The following is a 25,732-nucleotide window of genomic DNA, read 5'->3' on the forward strand; positions in this document are numbered from 1 at the left end:
AAAGTTTGAGGAAAATCGGACAATCTGTTCAAAATTTATTAATTTTTGAAGTATCTGCGCAGTCGCTGCTGGATGAGCAGACTACTACAGTGCATGATGTCACATGCAATGGCGCTACTTTACCCTATATGTTGAACAATGCATAGATCTATCCACTTTTGATTAAATAAACTTTTTACTTCATGGAAATTGTTTGGTTTTTATTTTCAAATATGCTAAAATCTTACAATGCAGTAGCAACCTTCTGGGTCACAGCTACAATGTAAATATGAAGTTGCCTCTTTACTTGTAGTACAATGTAGGTCAGAAATTTATGAAAGGATCTTCCTACTTTTGTCAGATGCTTGGATCAGTTTTTGTGCAGCCCCCCCCCCCCCCCCCAAACAAAAAAATAATAATAATTGAGCAGGTTGTACATACCAAATTAATATTATTGTGTTCAGATCGCACTCATTACAATATTTGTAGTGTTTTGCTCTGTATTCATTTAAATTTCACATGCATTGGCTGTGGGTTTTTTGTTTGTTTGTTTGTTTTTCTTGTGAGGGGGGGGGGGGAAGGGGGAAGGGGGTCCATTGTCATCAAGAGACACATGCACTTGTTTTTCATGTCGTGCTGTACATGCCGTGTTTTTGAGGTTGTCTTAATGTCAAATTTACATATCGCTCTTTGTGCATTGTGATATGGAACGCAGCATGCAGGTAGTGCGTAGAATGTGAATGAACTCTTTTGAAGCATGTGTCTTGCTAATGGCTGATTCACGCATTCAAATTTCACAAGTAATTTCTCCTCGAAGGTTTATCGTAGCCACTCCACAGATGTCCCCAAAGTTTTCTGGAGGCCTCCTTGACATATTAACAGCCGATATTTGCAAAACAAATTCTGTTTCATAGAACTAGAGCTGGGAATTTAACAAAAGATGAAATTAACAGTTTGGCAATGTGAATGGCATGTTAAAATCTATACATTTTAATCACATAATATTGAGTGGGTTTCAAATGTCTTTGTAATAGCTTGTTGTATTTTTATCTGTACTATATCACGCATAATGCCAGTTGATGGCATTCCTGTGATACATTTATTACATGCCATGCATCGTGCATTCCTTGTTAATTTCACCCGTGAGTAGATTGCCTATGCATTTCCTTTGTCTCACCAGCTTTATTGAATGCTTGCTACTCAGAAAGCCTGAAATGAATGTATTATTATCACTCCCTTGTCCCATTATATCGCCCTTCTCCCGTATTGATGTTTCGACAAATTGAATTGCATGGCCTGCAGCTTGGCCGACAGTCTGATCAGATGTGTGCAAGAAAAAGACCAAAGCAATTTAATGAACGCCGACACTCTTAAAGGGATCACTGCATCCCACAGCAGTGTTCAGAATTCTTACAGAGTGCAAATGTATTTAATTGCAATGCATTCATTATCTATAAAACCTGGGTGAATGCAAAATTAGCCCTGAATGTTGACATCTTTCTTCATTTGACATTTAGGAAACCTTATCTTCTTGAAAGAGAAACTCCTCCGCATTCTTTTTTTTTTTTCATTGAGTCTTTGACAATATTTGATATTTAAAATTGGGGATATTATAGTTGAGGAATTATAAACATGGGTTTTGGGTTCAGGTTCAATGACATTTTAGAGCAAAATTCAGAAAGTTTTGATAATATTTTGAATATTTCGGTTGTCGTCTGATATGGCATCTGGTGTAAAAAGAGCTATCTTGCCCACACCCTCTTGAACAGAGTATTGCTTACATATGTTTTATGCATGCACACATGTACAAACATGCACACACATAAACACACACCGATGCGATCAGATGATAGTTTTTCTTCATTATTTGCTGAGGAATCAACATCCTTTGTCTTGATCTTTGCCAAACAGAGCCATTATATAAATCCTGCTTTTGAGAAATGAGAACATTTAACAACAAGATAAACGAGAACTATGACGAACATGGCATCATTTTTACTACACTAATACTACTATCTCAATGTGCTATGTAAGCTCCAATGTTGGATGACTTACCAACCTTTATTGGAGATATCTAAATATTTGACAGATTTCACTGAAATTCCATTCAGTCAGTTGCTTTAGTTTCACTGCATCACACCTTCAATACTTTCCTCTTGCTAGGTAGTACTTTTTTCCATTTATAGGAAATGTGTGTACAGTGATGATAATTACACGTAGTAGTTTTCAGGATCCTGTTCTTGTTAAAGGCAAGACTCTTGGTTGGCAAAAAGGACATGTTTTATTTTCTCTTTAAAACCAGACATTTTTGCTCTTTTTTCCCCAATATTTTGTTACTTTTCAATAGATAATGATTGTGTGATAGATGCTTTAAGTACTCATACTCTAATATTTGCAGACAAATTCACAGAATGTAGGCTAATTGTACATCTGTGTAAATCTGTGGGTATTAACCAGCACTGACAACAGAGTCTCGGCTGTTAGAAAGCAAAATATCATTTCCAAGCTGAAGTGTGTTCTGTGAATTACGAAGCTTTGGCAATACTTCATCTGATCAGGTATGCAAGAGCCATCTTGAACCCTGGCCCACCTTTACCTTGCCCCGTTCCCACCCACCCCTGCCCCGTTCTCCCACCCACTCCCTGCTCCGTTTCCACCCACTCCCTGCCCCGTTCCCACCCCACCCCCTGCCCCGTTCCCACCCATCCCCTGCCCCGTTCCCACCCCACCCCCTGCCCCGTTCCCACCCACTCACTTCCCCATTCCCACCCATCCCCTGCCCCGTTCCCACCCCACCCCCTGCCCCGTTCCCACCCACCCCCTGCCCTGTTCCCACCCCACCCCCTGCCCCGTTCCCACCCACCCCCTGCCCCATTCCCACCCATCCCCTGCCCCGTTCCCACCCATCCCTGCCCCATTCCCATCCTCCCCCTGCCTCATTCCTACCTACCCCTTCTCCATTCCCATCCTCCCCGGCCCCATTCCCATCTTACCTGGTCCCCTCCCCCCCCCCCCCCAACTTCCCGTTCCCATTTTTCCCTGCCCTTATTTCTACCTTTCCCTAACCTGTTCCCACCACTCCCTGGTCTATTCCCATCCTCCCTGCCCTGTTCCTATCCCTCCCTGCTCGTTCCAACCACTCTCTGCCCCTCTCCTACCCCTCCCTACCCTGTTCCCACCACACCCTGGTCTATTCCCATCCTCCCTGCCCTGTTCCTATCCCTCCCTGCTCGTTCCAACCCCTCTCTGCCCCTCTCCTACCCCTCCCTACCCTGTTCCCACCACTCCCTGGTCTATTCCCATCCTCCCTGCCCTGTTCCTATCCCTCCCTGCTCGTTCCAACCACTCTCTGCCCCTCTCCTACCCCTCCCTACCCTGTTCCCACCACACCCTGGTCTATTCCCATCCTCCCTGCCCTGTTCCTATCCCTCCCTGCTCGTTCCAACCCCTCTCTGCCCCTCTCCTACCCCTCCCTACCCTGTTCCCACCACTCCCTGGTCTATTCCCATCCTCCCTGCCCTGTTCCTATCCCTCCCTGCTCGTTCCAACCCCTCTCTGCCCCTCTCCTACCCCTTCCTACCCTGTTCCCACCACTCCCTGGTCTATTCCCATCCTCCCTGCCCTGTTCCTATCCCTCCCTGCTCGTTCCAACCACTCTCTGCCCATCTCCTACCCCTCCCTACCCTGTTCCCACCACACCCTGGTCTATTCCCATCCTCCCTGCCCTGTTCCTATCCCTCCCTGCTCGTTCCAACCCCTCTCTGCCCCTCTCCTACCCCTCCCTACCCTGTTCCCACCACTCCCTGGTCTATTCCCATCCTCCCTGCCCTGTTCCTATCCCTCCCTGCTCGTTCCAACCACTCTCTGCCCATCTCCTACCCCTCCCTACCCTGTTCCCACCACACCCTGGTCTATTCCCATCCTCCCTGCCCTGTTCCTATCCCTCCCTGCTCGTTCCAACCCCTCTCTGCCCCTCTCCTACCCCTCCCTACCCTGTTCCCACCACTCCCTGGTCTATTCCCATCCTCCCTGCCCTGTTCCTATCCCTCCCTGCTCGTTCCAACCCCTCTCTGCCCCTCTCCTACCCCTCCCTAACCTGTTCCCACCACTCCCTGGTCTATTCCCATTTTCTCTGCCTTGTTCCCACCCCTCCCTGCCCCGTTCCCACCCCTCCCTGCTTGTCCCTGCTTGCTTTGCCAGACACGTTCCTATAACATCCATTCTATCCCCAACCCTCCTTGCAGCCTTTCACAGACCTTTCCAAGATGTGGCAGCCAAATCAATTGCAGCAACAACAGCAGCAACAGCAGCAACAACAACTGCAACAGACAACGGCACAACAAGTGCAAACTCAGCCGCAGGTGATGCAGTTTCCGCAACAATCACAGCCACAGCCGCATCAACAGCAGCAACCCATACAGCAGCAAAAGGTCCTTGTGGCAGCAATAACCTGCAACCATCATTTTTTTTGTCTCTCTCTTTTTTTTTTTTTTTCTAACCTCCTACCACACGACTAACTCCTGTTTTTTCTCTTGTGTCTTGTAGTAGTTTTTGGGTATTGTTGCGTGCTGTGTATATTAATCCATGCATCACTTTTTGCACCACATTTTCTCTAGTGATGTGTCCGGGTGTACCATGTGCAGTGTCTGTTCACATTGATTGGTCTTGATTTCTGTGGTCTGTTATACATGTATCTCTCTCCTCTTCTAATTTCTTCCGTTTTTCTTCTAGCCGTGACAGACGGGGTCACCGCACTCTCGCACCAGAGAAGGAATTTGACTCTTCTTTACTCATATGATGTGGGCTTGTTCACCCTTTTTATCCCCTTTGAGTGTTTGGATGGGATAGGGTGGGATGGGGTGGGGCTAGGGGAAGGAGGTGCGGGATTGATAGTAAGGGCTGGTAGAGGGGAGGGTTTGGTAGGGGGCTAGAGGAATGCATCTCTCCGTTTTATTTATCTTTTGTACGGCCACAAAGTCTCAGAAACTACATTTCTGTGCTTTAGTGCTTTAATTCTTTTACCATAGTGTTCACTCTCTATAATTACTACATCATATGGAAGAGTAATAAAAGCGCTGTATATGAGACCTATGTTCATGCACAACTGTTTCAATTTTGAAATTTTCAAAACCCCTTAATTGCTCAATTTATATAACTTTTGCTTCATTGTCACATTTTAAATGCTCTTTTTGGAAGTTAGCAATTGAAAAAAAGATATCTTTCTGATTTTGTGGATATTGAACAAATTTAAGCAGTTCCTGTGATCTTTATTCGATAAAAAGGACAAACAGTAAAACTCATAGCTGCCAGTTTACCCGTGTTGAAACGGCGATAACATCTGCAGCAAAGTTCTTTTTGGACTTCTAAGGGTTAGTTAGCAGCAGCTCAACTTTGCGATTAATCTGAGCATTGTTTGCTTGTCACTAATGTTGTCAACAGCAGTAATAATCAAGGGATACTGCATGGAAGCAATTTAAGGTCTGAAAGTTCTCTCTGAATTTGTCCCAAGGAGGAAGCGGCATCCCTTTGTAGAAATTTTGCTGAAATTGATGGTTAAAAGTGACGCAGATCAACTTTGCCGAGATGATTTGGTTTAAAGTTTTGTACAATTGTGGAGAGGTTTTTCCTGTCTACTCAGTAGTAGCAGTGTGTCTATGTTGAAGCAAAAAAAGGTCACTGGACAGTGCAAATGCACATCCCAAAATTGTGTCAAACAACAAGAAAATGAAGCCGCAGACCCTCCCCCCCCCCCTAGTTCTCAACACTGCTTTTAGGGGGTTGAAACCATTAAAAAAAAGTAATTAAAAAAATGACGGTGTCACAGGTATAGTTGATTGGTGGGCAATGTCCTGCCCTGTATTGAGATACTGGCAGTACACACTTGTGTGGACATTTAGAAAATATTTTCCAGGTGTGACTTGGATCAGGGAGGTGAAAGAATATCTTTCACCTCCCTGCTTGGATTGTTCCAATGCTTCCATCAGTAGATACATGTAATGCCATCCCTACCCCTTTGCATGCTTTTGGCCATCCTATAAACTGTAATGCTGATCCTTGACTTTTTGATAATAGGTTTTTCTGTTTTTATTCCCAGTTTTGCACTGTAATAACATGTGTGTCACACTATGTGCTCTTGAATGCTGACTTACTGTAACTCTTTGTTTTCCGTGAACATGTGTTAGCAGGCAGCCAGTAGTTGGTAATGTCAAGTTGTTATTAAGATCTGCATTTTAGGCAAAGTTCAATGCTAGTTTGTGTGTCCAACCCCTGATCGTCATCATGAGTAGGGCCTTTGCCATCATCATTTAAATATAAAATGGCATGTCTGTGTTTGTACTAACATCACCTGATAAAATGCATGAGATCCATCATACAAATATGTAAGAAGTGTGGACTTAATGTCACATGCATGCCAAAACAGTCCTTTTCAAATTAACTCTTGACATGTCATGCTTAACACATTCCACACCATGAACCGTTTACTGTAAAACACAATATTTTCGCGGCATGAAATTTTCGTGAGTTGCCTCTAACATTCAATGCACATAGTGTAGACAAGAACTTTCATGTGCATTTTAATTTCGCGAATCTTGGCTCTCGCGAAATTTGCAAAATTAAAATGCACGCAAACATTCCTCGTTTTACAGTATATGACAACATTGCATACTTACTCGCATCTTGAAGGGATGTAGAGAAGTGATTGATGTCGAGTCCATAACCAGAGGGCAGAGGTGCAAATTGAAATCACGTGGTGTGTCTATATATACAGAGTTTGCAATGTGTGGGGCAGTTTTTGATGCACAAAATTGTGAAATAACGTAACAATCTCTTCCAGTTCATTTTTTTCACCCTCTGTGTATGACTACTAAGGTATTTGAGTTGTCTGTAGCATGCCGAGAGTTAATCCCACGCATCACATACCTCAGGCCAAAAAAAAAAAATTGTTGCATTGGCGTAACATGAGATTTTCAAATAGGGTCGGTCGGGCGGATTTTTTTTTTTTTTTTTTTTTTTTTGCTACCTGCATTTTACGTGTAAAACTCATGCTCAGCTCAGTAAACAGTTACAACTGCTGCACCGAATGTGCTGTGTTCATCTATTCTACAAATCATTTATGAGGCCGATATTACTGGAATTATACCCCTTCACAGAATTTAAAGATGTTGAAATCCCTATCCTGAATGTTTTCACTTCATATTTTACTATTTTGACTTAGATAAGATAGATGCAAATTGACCCATATGTACGATCTTTTCATCGCACACGGCGATCTCTATTACAGTCCCACATATACAGATTCGTGTAAGTTCTCCACACAAGAAACCTATGGCAAAACTGTGCACAATACATCGCAGTCTGAATGCTACGTATACACTGAATAAATCTTGTTAGAGTACGTGTCCGTGTTGGAAACAGATGACGTACTGATCAAGGAAGGCTTATGCGAGGCGCTAGATCTCTCCCTCGTACATCCGATATCCCCAGAGCCGTTTCCACTTCGGGTTTGTGCGATCGCGATCGCAATCAACAAGATATTTGATATCGATAGCAAAAAAAAAAATAAAAAAATTTTAAAAATGGGGCCGGCGGAATTTTTATGGTCGGGCGGGTTACGCCAATGCAACAATTTTTTTTTTTTTGCCTCATGCCTGCACTCGCAAACATTCCTTTGCCATTCACTTCACATGTTTTGACGTATCCCTGCATGTCTACCATTGCTAACTCCACATCATTGTCGTGTTGTAGCACGTGGCCTGTTACCATGGAGCTGAGTAGGACATTCGATCTATGATCGAATATGGCGTCTTGCTCGGATAACATTAATCGGAGGTCACTCTGTATAGCACTGCTGGTAGTTTTGTGCACGCAGAAAAAGAAGTAATACCAGTTGATAACACCAAATTAAACCACCCATGCAATTGTCTTAGATGTCCTGATATAATACAAAGCAACATTCTGTGTAACTGTAGTATGATCCAATCAACAGGATGTAGAACCATTTGTAGTAGTTGGTTGGCTGTGTTTGGCAATTAGGGAAAGTGTGTGTGTGTGTGTGAGTGTGTGTGTGTGTGGTGGAGTGTAATACAGGGAGCACTTTCATAGTGGACTGTTGCTGTCAAGGGCATAGGTGTACCAAATTACCGATGCTGAAGCAAGATTTTCAGGTACGCCAAGAGATATACAGCTGTACAAAATTAGCTGTTGTGAGATTTGTATGAGTGTCTCTCAGTATGGTGAGCCTGATGAACAAAGGGTATAATCTACACTCAACTAAGTATGAAAAACAAATCGCGATTTGCTACACATCAATGGCAATTTTTTGGACTAATTCTTAGGACCTTTTAGGACTAAATGTAGACTGTAGACCTGGTTCTTGTATCCTGCCTTTTATGCCACTTGCAGCACTTGGGTTAAGTCTAATTTTTTGGCCTTAGTGGCAAGTTTCTTGGACTGGTTCCAGGTCAAGAAAGATGTCTGTTTGTAGTGATTTCTTCTAGTGCTGGGATGAGAGACTTCTTCATATCAATCTACATCAGGGTCCTGGTCTGGCCCTGTGGTTTGTGCTGTTCTACCCAAGGTTTTTTAAATCCAGGGGCTCAGAATGGGCCAGATGCACAAGTTTGTGTACTCCTGATTCTGTCATCTAGAAGTTCAGATCACCCCTTTGTGGAAATGTATTGCAGAACCAGATAGGACTCCATCTCATGGGGCTTGGTCTTATTCCTCCAGACTCTTCGTTGATCGTTCTCAGCTTTGCAGTAGTCCAGGGCACTAAGGAAAGAAATATTTCTCCCATCTTGCTTGAATCGTCATTCGGGCCAGTGCTCATAGATTTTGCTTGCTTGACGGTGAATTTCATTTGCTGTGGGCAAGTGGGCAAAAGGGTTTGTAGCACTCTGAGGTGCATGGACCCAGGACTCGAGAGGGCACTGTTGCGTGAACCCATGCTTATGCAGCCTGTCAAGTTTTAGACATCTGAAAGAAAGCAGTTTGTATGGTGAGATTGTCAAAAACGGTTGAAACAATGTCAGTCTCAGTTTACCTCTTGAGTCAGCCATTGGTCCAGGCTGGTTCTGCTTACTACGTAAAGAAGGATCCTCCAAAGACAAAGCTTGCTTCCTGGCTAGCTTGGGGAAACTTGGGCATAGATACATGGTCTACTCTGAATGACAGTCAACTACACTGTACATGTAGCTTCACATCGTCAGTCCTCGTAATGAATGTGGTGGCAATCATCACGCCTTCGTACAGTGCCCTCTTGAATCCAAGGTCAGTGCACCGTTGTCTGGTATACTGTGGCAAGTGTCTTGGAAGGGGAATGTCGAACAGTAAGTGAAAGATTTTGTGTGTTATCTTCATCTTAGAAAAGGGAAGAGATTGTCCAGATGTTATACTGACCTAACTGCTGTGTCTTTCAGGTGTAAAAGTGAACAGGAAGGTGTAGTTGTAAATGGTATACTTGTTTCATGTCGTACACTCTTGTCTCTAACTGTGCAGTAATGTAGTTTGTTGTGTCATCTAGTATTTCAGAGTGATTAACATTTTTTTCAAGTTTCTGTAACATTGATAAAGAAGCTGAGTATCTTGTATGTGGGAAAAAGTGTGTTCGTTCAGTGCAATACCAATTTCCTGAGTTGACGCCAGCCAAAGGTTTTGTCACTATTGTTTTTGTGTTGCTGTTGTTATCATTATTTGAAGTTTAGGATAATGGGGAGAGTTACGTGGTTTAGTAGGACATGTATATGTGAGTTGTTAAAAACAATTTGACTATTACTAATCATGTGGGTTATTGTATCAAAATGTTTATCATTCATACTTTTCAAAATGGCTACTGTGTGTGTGTTTGTTCTTAAGATTTATCCTCATACTTGTGGATGGGTCGTGTCGATGTGAATTGATTTTGAGTTGTCGTAACTTTACCCTGAAGATCCATGCAGATGAATTGAGTGAGGTTATGTGATGCCTATAACGTGCACTGTAGATCTTTGTTGTGGTGGTATGGCTGTCGGAAGTCGGAAAGTGTAGTAGGTTTGTTGGTAAGGAAGAGAAGACTTAGTGTATGGTGCAAAGGATGACAAGATCTGCCTCCTCCCGACGATCCAATCGGAGGGCAAAAGGGTTGCTATATCAACGGAGGGCCTGTGGAGACCAAAGATTCATTGTTAGCTGCAGCACAGTCCATTGGTTGGAGCAGAGCTGTATAGGGTTTAAACCTCTGAAGTCAACCCTTCTTTTTTTTTTGGGGGGGGGGGGGGGGATGAGGGATGATATCCGGCTCTAACTATGCTTGGCTTCAAGCTCCCAAAATCTTCTCTTGAAATTCTGCCGAAAGTTTGAGTGCTGGTCTGAGATGTCTGCCACAATTCAGTCTTTGAGGAATTGTACAAGCAAGCAAAAAAAAAAAAAAAATCAAAAAAAAAAATCAAAAAAAAAAAAATCCACAACATTACTGCTTGAAAAATTGCAGGTTGGTGCCTTCTCTCCATCTCTTCTAGGAGAGCAGCAAAATTAATTCCTCCTTCCAACTTATCGCCCTCTTTTACTGCCACAGATCAGCCCCCAGTTGCCGGGACAGCTGCAGCAGATATCGGCCCAGGACTTGCAGCAGTTGCAGCAACTCCAGCAACAGAACCCCAACCTCCAGCAATATGTCTTCTTGCAAGCGCCTGCCCAGGTAAGCCATCGTCAGTCAGATTTTAACCACCCTCCCTTTGACCCCTCCCTCTCTCCCTTCCCCTCCCCCCCCCCCCCCCATTAGCTAGGCTTTTTGCATAGAGCATGTGCACATATGTATGTAGCTCCGTATATACATCCGTTTATTTTGTCCCAGCCCAGTCAGAAATTGATTAACACATGCCATTATGCATTAAATGATTTAACATTTTATACATCGTCATGGCTGTACCAAGGCTCGACACTAACTTCTTTCTCTGGTGGCACCTTCAGGCCACTAAAATCATAAAACTTGAAATGTTGGTGGCCAGCAAAAAAGAAGTATAGTGTCACTACATAAAAGGAAACATAGCAATATACAGTATATTGAATCTTAGTTGTCCAATGTGGGTCCCGTTTCATAAAACTTGCTATCAGTAACAATTGCCACATTTCTATGACAAATTTGCTCTCAGCCAACCAGATGCAAGGATTTCAGTAGCCTGTAACAACTATCGTAACTTGTTATTGATAACAAGTTTTATGAGATGGGGCCCTGGGCACCCTCAAAAGGTATGTTTTTTGGAAGTTTGGTGACCCAACACCAATTTTTAGTGGCCTCAGGGCCACTGGGCCAACCAATGTTTGAACCCTGACTTAAGTATTGAGTTTTAACAAAATTTCCCAAACACAATCAGTTGTTCTCCGTGTGTAAACTTTGCGATCTACAACTTCCACCAGTGCAATATGGATGTGATGTTAAACCCAATACTATCAACAGATGAACATGGTCAATTCTTTTAGGATAGCTTGACGTAGAGACTCACAGAATGTGAATGCAAAAAGAAGAAGATAAAAAAAAAGAGGAACAATGATATCCTTTCAACACAAGTTGTGAGTAAATTATTATGAATAAAATATTGGAAACTAGAATATGATAACCAGCAGATATGGTATTTTAAAAACATTTCTTACTCTTATCTTGCCATATTGCATACTTGCCAACTAATAGGATTTTATCAGATTCAGTAAGATTTTTACATTAAAAATAGCAAGATTTTCTGTCAGAGAAATAAGATTTTGAACAAATATTTAGATATACCTTTTATGTGTATTTTCTGAAGATTTGACTGAAAGTAAGATTTTTAACTTCAGTTTGCATATAAAATAAGATTTTTGCAATCCACGAGTAAGATATTTCATTTTGAAATGTTGGCAGGTATGATATTGATGCTACATTTTATTTAGCTTTTATTTTCATACTTCAACCGTACATATTCAGTGATGTGACATTATCCAACTTCTCACTACAGGTAATGGTAATAGATCAGTTAGCAACAAAGAAAGTTACTAGTTTGCAGGCATTCTGAGGGTATGTATGCACAAAAAAATGTGATAAAAATCATGTTTTTTGTGTTATGTTTTTACCATGATTGAGGGACTATTGACCCCTACTTTTCTGACATTTATCCCTTTTTTTTGGGGGGGGGGGGGGGGGAAGGGGCAATGAAAACAAATTTCTGCATAGGTTTTCTTGTTTGGCTATATGAAAAGGAAAAGATTTGTGTGCATGTTAATAGGAGATATGGGACAGTGACATTATTACCCCATAATATGCATACATTATATTAATATCACTGCTTTGTGAAAATCTGAAACTTTTAAACTTCACGCTTTTCTTAGGTCATGTCCAATTGTGATTAGATTTTGACTGTTGTGTGTAGATTTATCGAACTCTGTTTGTTAGGCCAACTTGAATGTGGAATGGAACTGCACTCTTTTTAACTTATGATGGGGGGGGGGGGGGGGCGGAACCCCAAAACTATGCCCATAATCCAACCACAAGATTGTGCATATGTTGCCTTGCGATCACGATATCAACTGCATGAGTTAACACTTGCCAAATGTTACCTACTGACTGGCTGCCCGGTATTTCGTCAACCCCTCCCACCACCCCCTCAACGCTACCCCCAAGTACATGTAGTAGTTTGATGAATCGGGCCATAATCACGCTTGGGTGAGTTTTGAGTTGTATTTTCTTTCACCGTGCAAGATCCTTCATGAGCATTTTGTTAATAAGCATGGCTTCGTTCCACCGTCCTCCATTTTCTTTTCCTCTGCTTCCACATCTTCCTCCTCCTCCTTCCGTCTGATGCCGACTCTCCCTGTAGGTTACCCCCAATTTGCAACAAGCCCAACAGATACTGTTGCAGCAACAAGCCCAGCAACAGCAGCAACAACAGCAACAGCAGCAGCAACAGTTGACCCAGCAGCCGGGGTTGCTGCAACAGACGCATGCTGGCATTTTGCCCCAGGTAGATAGCCGCCCTTTGAAACCCTCAGAACATTCGTCACGTTTTGCTGGATGACTTTATAACTTTCCGTCAAAACGAATCCAGGGGCGGATCCAGGAAATCCGTAAAGGGGAGGGCGCAAACAACATTTCTGGTGCTACTTCCGGGTTTCACACCATTCTTTTCTTTTTATTTCTTTTGTTTTAACAACAAAGAAAGAGGGGGTGTGCGCCCGATGCGCGCCCCTCTGGATCTGCCACTAGAATCAGTGATCCAACTAACGGATAGAGCTATGCTATGACACATCTAAATTCATATTCTGTTGGGTTGCATTAATTAGGTTTAATTAATGTTAACAGATCTTGAATTTTTTAATGAACATTCTAATTGCTAAACAGTGATGTTAGCTATCATAGATACCTTCATATGTGTGCATGTTTTGTTTTCAAATGAACAGTCAGCCATTCTTACCCTGCTGTTGTTTAACTCCTAGTAATGACTCTGTTAATTTGTGAGATATCGAGATTTCAGAGGCAAAACCTCATATGTTGGGTTTTAGGGCATGTGTGAAATAGCTCCATTTGGTAATGTCAGAAATATGTGTAATTACTAGCAGCTTTCTCACAGGGTCAACAGCATCTGCACCTAAAAATTCTTTGGCAATAGATGATAGATGTGTGTATTGTTATAAACTGTGTGTTTTTGTTCGAATGTGTGTTTGTAGTGCTTGTAACAGTTTGTACAGTATAGCAGTACCTAGAAGCTTTAGCAGAACAGTTTCACATGTACGTGAGTTGGCTCAGTGGGCAGTGCATTTGATTTGAAATTAATTCGATTTTTGACTTTGCAGTCAACAGAGGGATGCAATGATGGCAAACACTTTATGAGCGAACCAAAACATTCACGGAGAGGCAAAGATGATCATTGTATCAGAGTTACACATAAGGCGGTGACTCGATAAAATCTACTTCTAAGGTCCCATAGATCTCGTAACAGTGAGGGAAGGAGAAAATTGGTTCATTAGAGAACTTAATGCAATAATAGGTTTCAGATATCAAAGACTCTGTGTGGATGGTACAAGTTAAACAACTTTCATGTGTAGGCCAAAGCTAGAGACCATTACTCTTATATTGTCACTTTATCAGGCCATTCAGAAGATCAAACTTTGGCCATTTGTTCTTGCCGTGTAATGTTACGATGCCATCATTTCACATCCGCACCATCAGTTTTCTCATCTGAGTTCAGTTCTACCAGAGGGTTTGTTTTAATGAATTCTGAAGTTGTACGTAACATTCTGCTCATGATTATGATGATATCCTTTTGTATTTTGCATCGTGTCCTTTGCTTGAGATAACCCCTTTCATTTGCCACTATGTAAATCCTTCATAGTAACATATATTACCATTTTCCAGAGGAAAAAAAATGAACCAAAGACAACCTAACTAAAACACACATTTAGTGCATGATGGTAATGTGATATTAACATGCCTGCCTGGAAAAGAGTTGAAGCATGATCAATATTTTGGTGACTGTGAGGTTGACGGAAACCATTATGATGGTGGTACAACTGTAGATGGTGTAGGAATGATGACAGTGATGATAATAATGGTTGTGATGAAGTTAGGATGATGATGATGATGGTGGTGGTGATGCAGATAATGATTGCAGTGGTGAAGGAGATGATGGTGACAATGAAAGTGATGAAGAAAATGCTGCTGTGCTGCTGCTGCTGTTGATGGTGATGGTAATGATGGTGATGATGGTGATGATGGTGGTGGAAATGGCAGTGGCAGCAATGATGATGAAAATATTATAGTGTTGATAAAAGAGTGATGGTGACATTGGTCTTGTCAATATGGAGATAGTGATGATGATGATGATTATGATGACAGTGATGATGGCATTGATGATAGCAATGATAGTAGTGATGAAAAAGGTTGTGCTGTTGGTAATGATGGTGATGATAGTGGTAGTGGTAGCAATGATGATTGAAATATGGTAGTGATGATAACAGATTAATACTGATGATGTCAGTAGAGTGATCTTGCTGATATGGAAGTGACTGTGACAGAGATTATAAAGATTATAATGATGATGGTGATGATGATGATGATAGCAATTGTAATGATGATGGAGATGATGATTTAAGGAGGATGCACAAAAGAAAAACAAAGCAGTCCTCTGACTTCTTATTTGCAGGTGTAAAAGTAAGGTGGTACTCAGATGTGCAATCTATATGCTTACAACTGCCCTTCAAATTTCATCTATTAATCACACTTTCCTCCTTCAACTCCATCCTTTCTGTGAACCCCGTCTTGTTTTCTCCGGTCCTGTGTTCCACCTGTCGTCCACCACAGAGCATCATCCAGGCCCAAGCTATCAACGCCCAGCAGTTGCAGCAACAGGCCCTGAGTGTGGCCAACGTCCAGTCGGTGGTGGCGGCCGCGGCAGCCACGGGAGTCAGCAACGTAAGAGGGAAAATGAATGTTGTGCTTATCCTCCTTTTTCAGATGGCTTGACTGTAATGATTCTGGGTTCCTTTTACATGTCATCCAAGCGGGACAATGCTGAGAGTATACGTTTCATTCTTTACTCATAAACAATGTCCTAGATCAGGGCGCACACTCATTAAAAATGGTAGGAGAGCAACTCTTGCTGGAATGACAACTTCCCATGGCAACAGCCAATCAAGAAGTTGGATTTCTTTTGTTACCATAACAATTTACCATTCCATCAAGAGTTGCTATCATATCAACTTTTGATGAAATGGGGCCCCAGGTCCAACTTTGCCCAGTTTTTAGTAAGTTTAGTAAATTCTGGTGTACAAGGCATCATGGGATCTTCTGCAGAAAGAGGCTCATTCAGGCTCAAATTGAGGACTTAAAGAAGAAATTTATAGGAAATAATATCATATAAATTGACTGTTTTCCATCATTTAATGCTATTTTGATTAATTTCTGACATAAATCATGCAATAAAGTTGTCTCTGCTTTGAATATAAGAATCTTTATTTTTACCAAATTTGAGCACTGCAAAAAGTTCGATGCGGCTACGAAAAGTGCCAAATCTGTGACGTCACCACGTGTGTATGCAACCCAGTGGGATTTACGTATCTATAGGCAAACTGTGTGCACTTTTCAGGAAATTGGTGTGTAATTTGTTGTCAATCTAGAATAAATCGTCCGCCAAAACTATATATTCACGTCGTGAAATTGTTTGTTTATGTTCATTGGAATCATATTTTACACCCATAAATTTACGGAAAAACAAAGTTTTAAAAGCACAAAACCTATCGTCAGCTCAAGATTCACCTGTGATCGCCGTGATTAGCTGTTCCTTCGTACAGCCACAATTTGCTGTTATTATTGACATAACAAATCGATCATTATGGGGGAATTGCGTATAGCTGAGGTAATCTTACATACTCATAAATTTAAATCATTTTTACACCCATAAATTTACGGAAATACGACGTTTGAAAAGCACAAAACCTACCGTAATCAGCTCAAGATTCGCGATTGCTGTGATCAGGTGTACGCACGACAGTACCAGCAGAATGGGCACTGAAGAGGTATTCCTTGATGCCGTGATTTCAGCTTGATTCTTCTTCGAAATGGCATGATGAAGGTTTCTTAGATAAATGTGACCTTCTTTTTCTCTTGTGTGTTGGTTTATATTCCAATTTCTACCTCAACTTGCTAAAAAAAAAACAGTCTAAAAAAGCGGGAAACTGCAACATTTCCGTGCTGAGCAACAGTCACGATACACGTGTTGCATGCAAGCATGCACCGCTGCACGCAGCGATCCCCATAGTATAACACGTAGGTTGCTTGTAAACAAGGAGGTCCTCGGCGCAGTTGACCAATCGTGAACACGTATTTCGATCACGTGTCTTGGTAAGCAACAAGGCTGTTTACGCGTCTGGGAGACGTCTGGGAGATAAATTTACACATGTTTCAGACGAATTTATGAATGAAAGTGAGTAGCATGATATCATGCCATGACCATATTTGGAATAAGCAGAGGTAGAGCTTTCTGTAGGTACCAAATGTGTCAGGGTTCAACGCAGAATATCTAAGACACGATCGCCAAAAGAACAGTCATTTTCGCCGTAAGCGAAGGCGATTTGGTTTTTAGATGTAAGATTTTGGCCAACATTTGAGATTGACTTCCCACTTTTCTCTTCAAAATTCTACATTTTGTAGGTTGTATTTCGAAATGTTGTTGATATCAATCAGAAACTAGAAAATTTCCCCTACAACTTGATACCAAAATGTCAATTTGGTCCCTGAGGTAGGTCATTTTTTGACCTTTTTCGGGCTGTAGCGCGAAATCACATTTGCCGAGAAGTTCCGGGTTTTGCCAGAGCGGGTCTCATTATAGCCGTACGGCAAATCAGCTCATACACATTAGGTGACGTCGCTCAAATCCGATGTTTCTTGTAGCGAACGGAGCTACGTGGTCATGGAAATTGGGTGTTTTTTCAATCTCAAAAACAGTTTGGGGGTAAAGTTACATCGTTTAAAAGATATCCAGTTATGTTAAGTAGCTTCGTAGCTTTCCATAGATATCAAACTTGTCATATTTCTAGATTCTCTATAAATTTCTGCTTTAAACTTAAGAGATTAAAAACCATGTCTATATTCACTTATTATCAGAATCTCTTTGTTTAGACATTGTACTGCATTTAGGAATGAAAAAAAGTTGAAATAGAAAAGTTGATGGTGTATAGTATCTAAACTTGAACATATTTTAACTTTGATGAAATTGGACATAAAACTTCTCATTTCGCAGAATGTTGCCAAATGCAATTGGGAAGGGGGGGGGCGGCACTTGATTTGGTGGAAATCATGAGGAATTTTGATGGAGACTAGTACCTCTAACTGACTGAAGTGTTGAGTGATACCATGTTAACCATTATTCTTTGCTTTCCTGTCTGCCCCACTCCCACACAGGCCCAGAGCGTGACGGCACAGCAGCAGCTGCAGCTGCAGCAGGCCCAGAAGCAGGGCGGGACCACCACCCTGACCACGCCTGCCACCACTCCCACCATCCAGCAGTCCCACGTGGAGGAGCAGACGGACCTGGAGGAGTTAGAGCACTTTGCCCGCACCTTCAAACAGAGGCGCATCAAGCTGGGGTTTACCCAGGTCAGTCACTGGGGCCTGATGCAAAAATGAATGCACGGGACTAAGACATTCAGGCCCGATGCAGAAATGAATATTTGGGACTAAGTCACTCAGGCTCGACGTAGAAATTGATGCATGGGACTAAGTCACTCTGCCCCAACGCAATATGAGACAAAGTCACTCAGGCCGACATAGATATTAATGCACGGGACTAAGTCACTCAGGCCCAACACAGAAAGTAATGCATGGGAATTCAGACAAAGTGACGTTTACAGAGATGATGATGATGATGATGATGATGAAACAGCATTTGTATAGCGCCATTTATCTGTAGAAACATTCTACAGATGAATGTTGAGTGAAGGGCTAACACACTATTGCTGATAGCCAGGGATATTAAGCACATTGTGGCGACAAAGCTGTATGATGTTACATTGAGGATAGATTGGGTAACTTGTTTGATTGTAAAAATCAAGATTGATCATGAATATCAGAAACAGCATTAGTGGTAAAGCACATACAGTAAACTTTGCACACAGTTCTGGTCTTTTCTTGCACACGGTTTATGAACTGGTAGATGACATTGATTTGGTATAATCTACGTGCTGTCATTGCTGGATAGAAGACTGGAACAACATGTGATGTCATAGTATGGCAACGATATTTAGGAAACGAAAATATGAAGAGAGTTCAACTTATTTTCAGGTTTGTAGCGTATTGATAAGAGCACTAACATACCTCTGTCAGAAGGTACTGGCAGAGGGAGTAATTGTCCTTAACATATGGTTTAACATTTGTATATCTGACTGATCACTGAAGGGTAATGAGATCTTTTTTTTATGCATATATTTTTGCTATTCGGGGTATCACCCTCTCTTTGAATTCTATGAAGTGTTAGGGCCACTATGTACCTCGAATCTTGATGGCGCAACTGAAGGTTTGTGTTTCATCTACATTCGCACACAGGGAGATGTTGGACTGGCGATGGGAAAGCTGTATGGCAACGACTTCAGTCAGACGACGATATCTCGGTTTGAGGCGCTCAACCTCAGCTTCAAGAACATGTGCAAGCTGAAACCTCTGCTGCAGAAGTGGCTGGATGATGCCGACACCACAGTGGCTAACCCCGCCCTCTTGGGACCGCACACCACCCCAGAGGGCATCAACCGGCGGCGGAAGAAGCGCACCAGCATCGAGACCAACATCCGCGTGTCACTGGAGAAGAGCTTCCTGACGCAGCCGAAGCCGACGTCGGAGGAGATCATCCTCCTCGCCGAGCAGCTTGGGATGGAGAAGGAGGTGGTGCGGGTGTGGTTCTGCAACCGGCGGCAGAAGGAGAAGCGGATCAACCCACCAGTGTCGAGCCTGGGCATGCAGAGTCTCATCAGCCCAGGGATCACCACGCTGAACCTCTCCCACAACCAGATCCAGCAGCCGACGCCCGGCACGCCTGTCACACCGTCGACGCCATCGACGCCCATCACCACCCGCATCGTGAACACCATAGGCAGTGGAGCCACCATTCCCAATAGCCAGACGTCCGGGCCGACGCCCGCCCAGGCCAAGACCCTCACCGTTTCCCCCTCGGGGAGGACTATCGCCGTCAATCTGGTGTCCACCACCAACGGCCAGGCGGTGGCCCCAAAGGCGTCCACCGCCGTCACGCCCATCGCCATCACGGCCGTCACGCCGTCCAGCGGCGGCCACAAGACCGTCCTTGCTGTCTCCGCCTCGCAGAAAGCGGGGGCAACCAACGGCACCGCGACAACCTCCGCCGGTGCCACTGTCCTCCAAACTGCCTCCCAACTGGCCTCTCTAGCTGCCAACAGCATCACCCCTGCCACGGTCGCCTCCTCCAAAAGTTGAACCCAGTGACGAAACTTCAAGAGAAAATCTTATCCATCGACTGTTTCTGATTGGTCAGCAGTGACACGTCGCGCCAGTCGTGGGCTGATGGAATGAGTGATGAATATTTGACATCCAAGAAACGAAAGTCACTCCACAAAGGAAAGAGATATATTTTCTATGAAGTCGATGCTCCCCTGAGAACAGCCGTCACATTCAGCCATTCTGTGAAGCTCTGTGTGGACAAGAGATGTGCTCAGGGATGTGGTCCAAGATTGAGCCAATCTGCTTTCATCAGGAACTTGGCGTGACACTGCTCTGCTTTCTCCCTTGCGTAGGTCAAAGGTCAGAGCAGAGTCGAAACCCTGTAGTTGTTAGGAGGTATGACGACCGTTGCTTCAATGAAGTAATAACTTTTCGAGAGATGTAGTTTTGCATTGAAGGTAGAGGTAGTATTCTGGACATTGGTTTGATCCAGTGAAATCCTTCAGACACAAATGTAGAATTTGCTCTTTGATAAAGACAATGTAAGGTTTTGATGGCTAAAGAGAAAGATCAGAAATCTTTGTGAAATTTGTATATCACAGAATTCTCGAAAGTTGTCCCCTTGTTTTGATGAAGCATCAGAAATGGACATATAAAATCACAGACATTTTTCTTTTTCTTTTACAATCAAATTATGTCTTTCCTATTTCTTTTAATCTACAATTTCCACAATAGGCAAACAAACACATAAATGCAGCAATCACTGATAAATTTGATTGGACTGAAAATCATTTCAGTTGGCCTGTGACATACTAGTGTATTCCTCTTTGTTGGTTTGTGGTTAATGTTGTTTTTTTAAGATTGACATTCAGTGAACTAAATCATGCTTCTGCAATGGACAGTGAAATTTTCCCCATTGAAACATAGAAGGTCGTTGTTGCCTTTTTTATTTTAATCTATGGTCTGAGGACATGAAGTGTTTGACGTGACATCAAAATCCAAACTTGTTTATGACGAGTTAGAGGAGAAGGTAGGAATGGGTAAAATTTGTTTCAAAAAAGTTGTGCCATGTCAGTGACAAGCTTTTTGATGAAATCCATTTGTGTAGCACATACACTGACAAAAGTGTTGCTAGAGTCTAGGGCCATGACAAGAACTACCACAGCCTTTTCCCAAGATACCCTAATACCCCATTTATACAAAACATTGGGCACAGGAGTGCTCCCGAAGCACTTCGACTTATGCCCCTTTGGGTTTGTTCATACAGAGAATCACTACCTGCTGAAACCAGACATGAAGTGGCTGAGAGAGGCATTACTTTCATGGTAACCTTTAGTGAGCGCTGGGAATTGAACATGCAAATTGTATGCACAATGTGCATGGCATGCCACTTCCGTAGCACTCTCTAATCATTGGTGACCGTTTAAGCAAGAGTTAGGAGCGCTCCAGAAATGTATGTGAACCTACCCTTAAGAGGGGCATAATTTCATAGCACTTCAGGGCCAACTTATCTGTCCATACAAAATTTAGAGCACTTCAGGAGTGCTCCTAGAGCACTTTTAAATGCCCTTCATAAATGAGGTATAGGATACAGGCCCCTACTCAAGAATGTCACCTGTGTTTAGGCATATGAACAAGATGGACCACCCACGCTCCCACCTTCCCTTGACCATTCCTAGCTGTTCACACATTGCATTAATTTCTTGTACAGTGGAACCTCGTTATAAAGAGGTGGGATATAACAAAACTCATAGCAAGGTGAGTTTTGAAGGTCCCAACCCTGTATATTCCTTTGTTGTTGTTTTTTTGCCCTGATGTAGTGACCAAGCCGATATAACAAGATAATGATCATGGTTTTTAGGTCCTCGTTATAACAAGGTTCTCCTGTAGTAGGGTGTGTATGCCACTATGGACAACTGACCATTCTGTCTTGTGGAGACGAATGTCTGTAAATTCAAAGACTGGTTCATTTTCATTGCCTTGTTTGGATTAATGTCTTTTTAAAGGATTGTGTATAGGAGTATATTTTGTTATGTGTGAAGTTTCTTATTTATGCCTTCATGTTTCAGTTCTCTTAATTTTTTTTTCTTTTTGTTTTGCTATTGATATCTATTGTGGATTCACCAAAGACTAATGAAGAATGGGGTACAGGGAAAAGGAAAATGTGTGGGACATTTTGTCAGTGAAGATTATTGCAAATTGAAAGTTTTTGAAGTGACCAACATGGGGAAATACCAAACCAATTTTGATTTGCTGTCGTATGATTTATTACCAAGTTGGATTGCTTTCTTTCTTTTTTTTTACATTATTATGAATAGGAATCAGAAAAATTATTTCTATCCTCTGGAAAACACTTACTGTATTATTCAGGTCTTGTTTGTTTTTTTTTTGTTTTTTGTGTTTTTTTTTTTCTGGACGCTTAGAAGAAAGTTTGTGCTAACTACTAGTGCTGTAGATGTTGGCTTTGGTTGAATTTAGACCAAAGAATGAACATGTACCTCTCTATCTCTCTCTCTCTCTATCTATCTGTCCATCTATCCATCTATATTTGCATCTATTTATTTATCTATCTGTTTTCCTCTTGTTGTCTCTGCATATTTCACGTCTCAACCATACTTTCTGTGTTAAGGAATGATCGAAAGTGTCCAGTGCTGCAGAAGTTTGGTCATTTGAATGTGTACTTAATGGCCCGAATTCATGAAGGTGGTACAAATGAAACCGTGGTTTAAACCATGGACAAAAACCATGGAGGGCCAAGTGTTGCGCGGAATATTTTGTTACGAAATTGGTCATTTTGTCGACAAAATGACCGTTTCGTTAACGAAATTATCATTTCGTAGACGAAATGTTCATTTAGTTACAAAATGTTGTCATTTCGTTACAAAATAATAATTTCATCGACGAAATGACTGATTTTGTAACGAAATATTCCATGCGACACTTGGCGCTCCATGGTTTTTGTCCATGTTTTAAACCATGGTTTCATTTGTACCACCTCCGTGAATTCGGGCCAATAGGGCAAACTGCCTCTCTCCTATGTATCAGACAAAGTGTAGTTCTTTTTCAAAAGCCCTTTGAACGAACTGTTTCGGTACTAACCTCGCACTCGAGAGGGAAAATGAAAATCATGATAATGAGAAAGAAGGAAGATTTTATTTCTCTGGAAACGATGTCCTTCAATTTCAATGTCTGATGATTCCATAAATTGTTAATTTGTTCATGTAGTGTATGTCCTGTATACTCCACAATGTGAAACTGAAATTTGAGATATATCATGAAGAGGAGAGATATGTGTTGATTTGCTTTTTAAGTAGTATATTGCATTGTCCAATGATTTTATTGTAGTACTAAAATTTGTATATCCTATTTGAATTGTGCCTCATCCTGGTTTGTGTGGCGATTAAGCGACATGATTTTATTTAGCTGCAATGATGGCATCTTTGTCAACCTGTTCATAAAGGCCAGCCGTTCGAAAACATTGCTTTTTTTCTTTAGTCAATCTTGGAAATCTTCGTGGAAATTCTTTGCAGTATTGTATTCATGTGTGACAAGAATTTGCCTCTAGCTATTCTAAAATGTGTTGTGTAATGATTGGACAACAGTTCAGGGACGGACACACGAAATGAAATGAAATGATATGATATGATATGAAATGAAATGAAATGCATGTACAAGGCATGCAGGGGTTTCAGCCCCAACATCATATTCAGTATGTGGGGCTGAGGGGTGTGTGTGTGTGTGTGTGTGTTGTGTATGTGTGCGTGTGTGTGTGTGTGTGTGAGTATGTGTGTGTGTGACTCTGTGTCAGGATGTTTTGCTGTGTGTTTCTTCAGTACAGAAACAAAAAAAAAAAGGACAAGTCTGTTGCTGTTGGTCTTTCACAGCCTTATTAAACAAAATTTTCAGACAATCAGGGTAGTTTTAGACTGGAAATTTGTTAACTGGAAATATGAGAGTAGATCAGCTAGGAAATGGTATCAAACTTTTCATTTATGACTGGGTTTTTTTTTTTTCTTTCTTTTTCTTTTACTTGGCAGTGATGGAATTGTTTTGTGAGTAGACTTGAAAACTTCAAATCTTGTGTGGATACACTTGAAAACTTTAAACAAAATAATACTGAGAACAAATTTGAAAAGAGACAGGATGTGTGCATATTGTGCCACCTGACAATGGATTGTATGATTGTGACCCATTGTAACTGCCACCGCATCATTTCAATTTGAGCCATCTCTAGAGCTGGAGTCTGATTGTTTTAACTCTTTATATGCTTTGAGTGCTCATTGGCACAGAAAATCCCATAGCATTGTACACACTGTCCAAAGTCCCTGGTACAGACAGGTTTAAAGTAAAATGGCACAGGAAAATCCTGTGGGCAAAATTTGTGCATGAAGTTGTCATGAATTGTATCCTTCTTTTTTTCTGGAAAGAGAAATACAGTTAACTCGTCTTCAAGCTTGTAAAATAATTATGGATTTGCATGCATCCTCCTCAATAGCAGAGATGTCATTCTTTCTTGTAGATCCGGGCGGAAGACAACTTGGGCATTATTTGGAATGAAACGCACAAAGATGAATCTTGGACTGCAAAGAAATGCATGCCAGGGAATGACGTAGTTAGATTTCCTGTAGTTACGTTGACTCGTGATGCATGATTGAAACAAGAAAACGCATTGGTCTGAAACTGAGGCTAAAATGTATACAAGATGCTAAGTAGCTGGTTAGCGGTAAGCTTACATGCCAAGAACAGAGCGTGCACGTGTCGGCTGAAAGCAAAGTATTAATGAACGATTGGTTCAAATTAATTGAATTGAATTGAATTGAATTGAATTGAATTGAATGGGGAAAAAAGTGTTCTACAGCAGAGAAACATCAGAATAGCATGCACATGATAAAATTTCAAAGTGTTTCTGAGTCTTTAAATTAAAAATGTTCAGTCCAATTTAATTAGATATCGCCTCCCCACCCCGTTTTGGCTATATGGCAGTCCTTCACTGGGTATGATCACTGGGTAGAGATTGAACTATGTCCTGTTCGATCTTCATTTTATTGTCTTGTGATATTAACAAGCTTTAGATCTGCCATGCGAACGCTAAGACAATGGTGGCGTTGACTGTTATCACTCTACGCATCGCGCCCAATTCGACCTTTGTGGCGCGTGAAAATTTCTCGCGATCAAAGCGACTAGCTGACGTCATAATGGCATCAAGTAGCTCTCTGCGTCGTGAATTTGAATGGACGCTAAAATGACTCATCGATCGATGATTGATTTTCATAAGCCACCTTGCGCATGGCACAGGACCGGTTTTATTTTCCTCTTGACGTTCGTGTTGCAGATCTAAAGCTCCCTCTTGTGACTGTCGGTGGAACATTTTGATACGTCTACGTCATGTATCACCATTTGAAAACTTATTGGCCTGAATTCACATAAGTAGTTGAAATCAAATCCATGGTTTGATTTAGTCTGTGGTCTAAAACAAGCGCCAAATAGGCATGCCTTTCACATGCACATATCAGTGCATGCTCATCAATGGATATCTGTTGGCGTACATGTTCTACCACGCACATTTATGTAGACGAAATTTGTATAATCCATGGGCTAGATTTTACTACCTGTGTGAATTTTGACCAATACGTAAAGTTTTGCTGTCGTTGAAGATTTCCCACAATGCTTTGCTGCCGAGGTATCCTTGACCTTTTCCTACATAGTGTGGATCTGACCAAAATTTATGGAGTGCCAGTCTCAGTGTATTAAGATATTAAAACGTGGGCATTTTCTCTCCCAACAGAAAACCCATGCATAGCAAATACTGTGGCATTTCTGTCTGTAGAATGCAAGTTAAGGTCCATG

General features: G+C 41.9%; 1 protein-coding gene across 1 annotated transcript in view; it reads left to right on the forward strand.

The window, feature by feature from the left end:
- The window catches only part of LOC140229938 (uncharacterized), a 58,291-nt gene extending 37,411 nt beyond the window's left edge, over positions 1 to 20,880 (forward strand). Inside the window, exons 6-11 of the mRNA XM_072310137.1 lie at positions 4,224 to 4,409; positions 10,532 to 10,654; positions 12,804 to 12,947; positions 15,284 to 15,394; positions 17,882 to 18,076; positions 19,022 to 20,880. Coding sequence (XP_072166238.1) covers positions 4,224 to 4,409; positions 10,532 to 10,654; positions 12,804 to 12,947; positions 15,284 to 15,394; positions 17,882 to 18,076; positions 19,022 to 19,921 — 1,659 coding nt within the window. The 3' untranslated portion in view covers positions 19,922 to 20,880. The remainder of the gene's footprint in view (positions 1 to 4,223; positions 4,410 to 10,531; positions 10,655 to 12,803; positions 12,948 to 15,283; positions 15,395 to 17,881; positions 18,077 to 19,021) is intronic.
- Positions 20,881 to 25,732: the final 4,852 nt, after the last annotated feature.

This window comes from Diadema setosum, chromosome 6, assembly GCF_964275005.1.
Source record: "Diadema setosum chromosome 6, eeDiaSeto1, whole genome shotgun sequence".
NCBI lineage: Eukaryota > Metazoa > Echinodermata > Echinoidea > Diadematoida > Diadematidae > Diadema > Diadema setosum.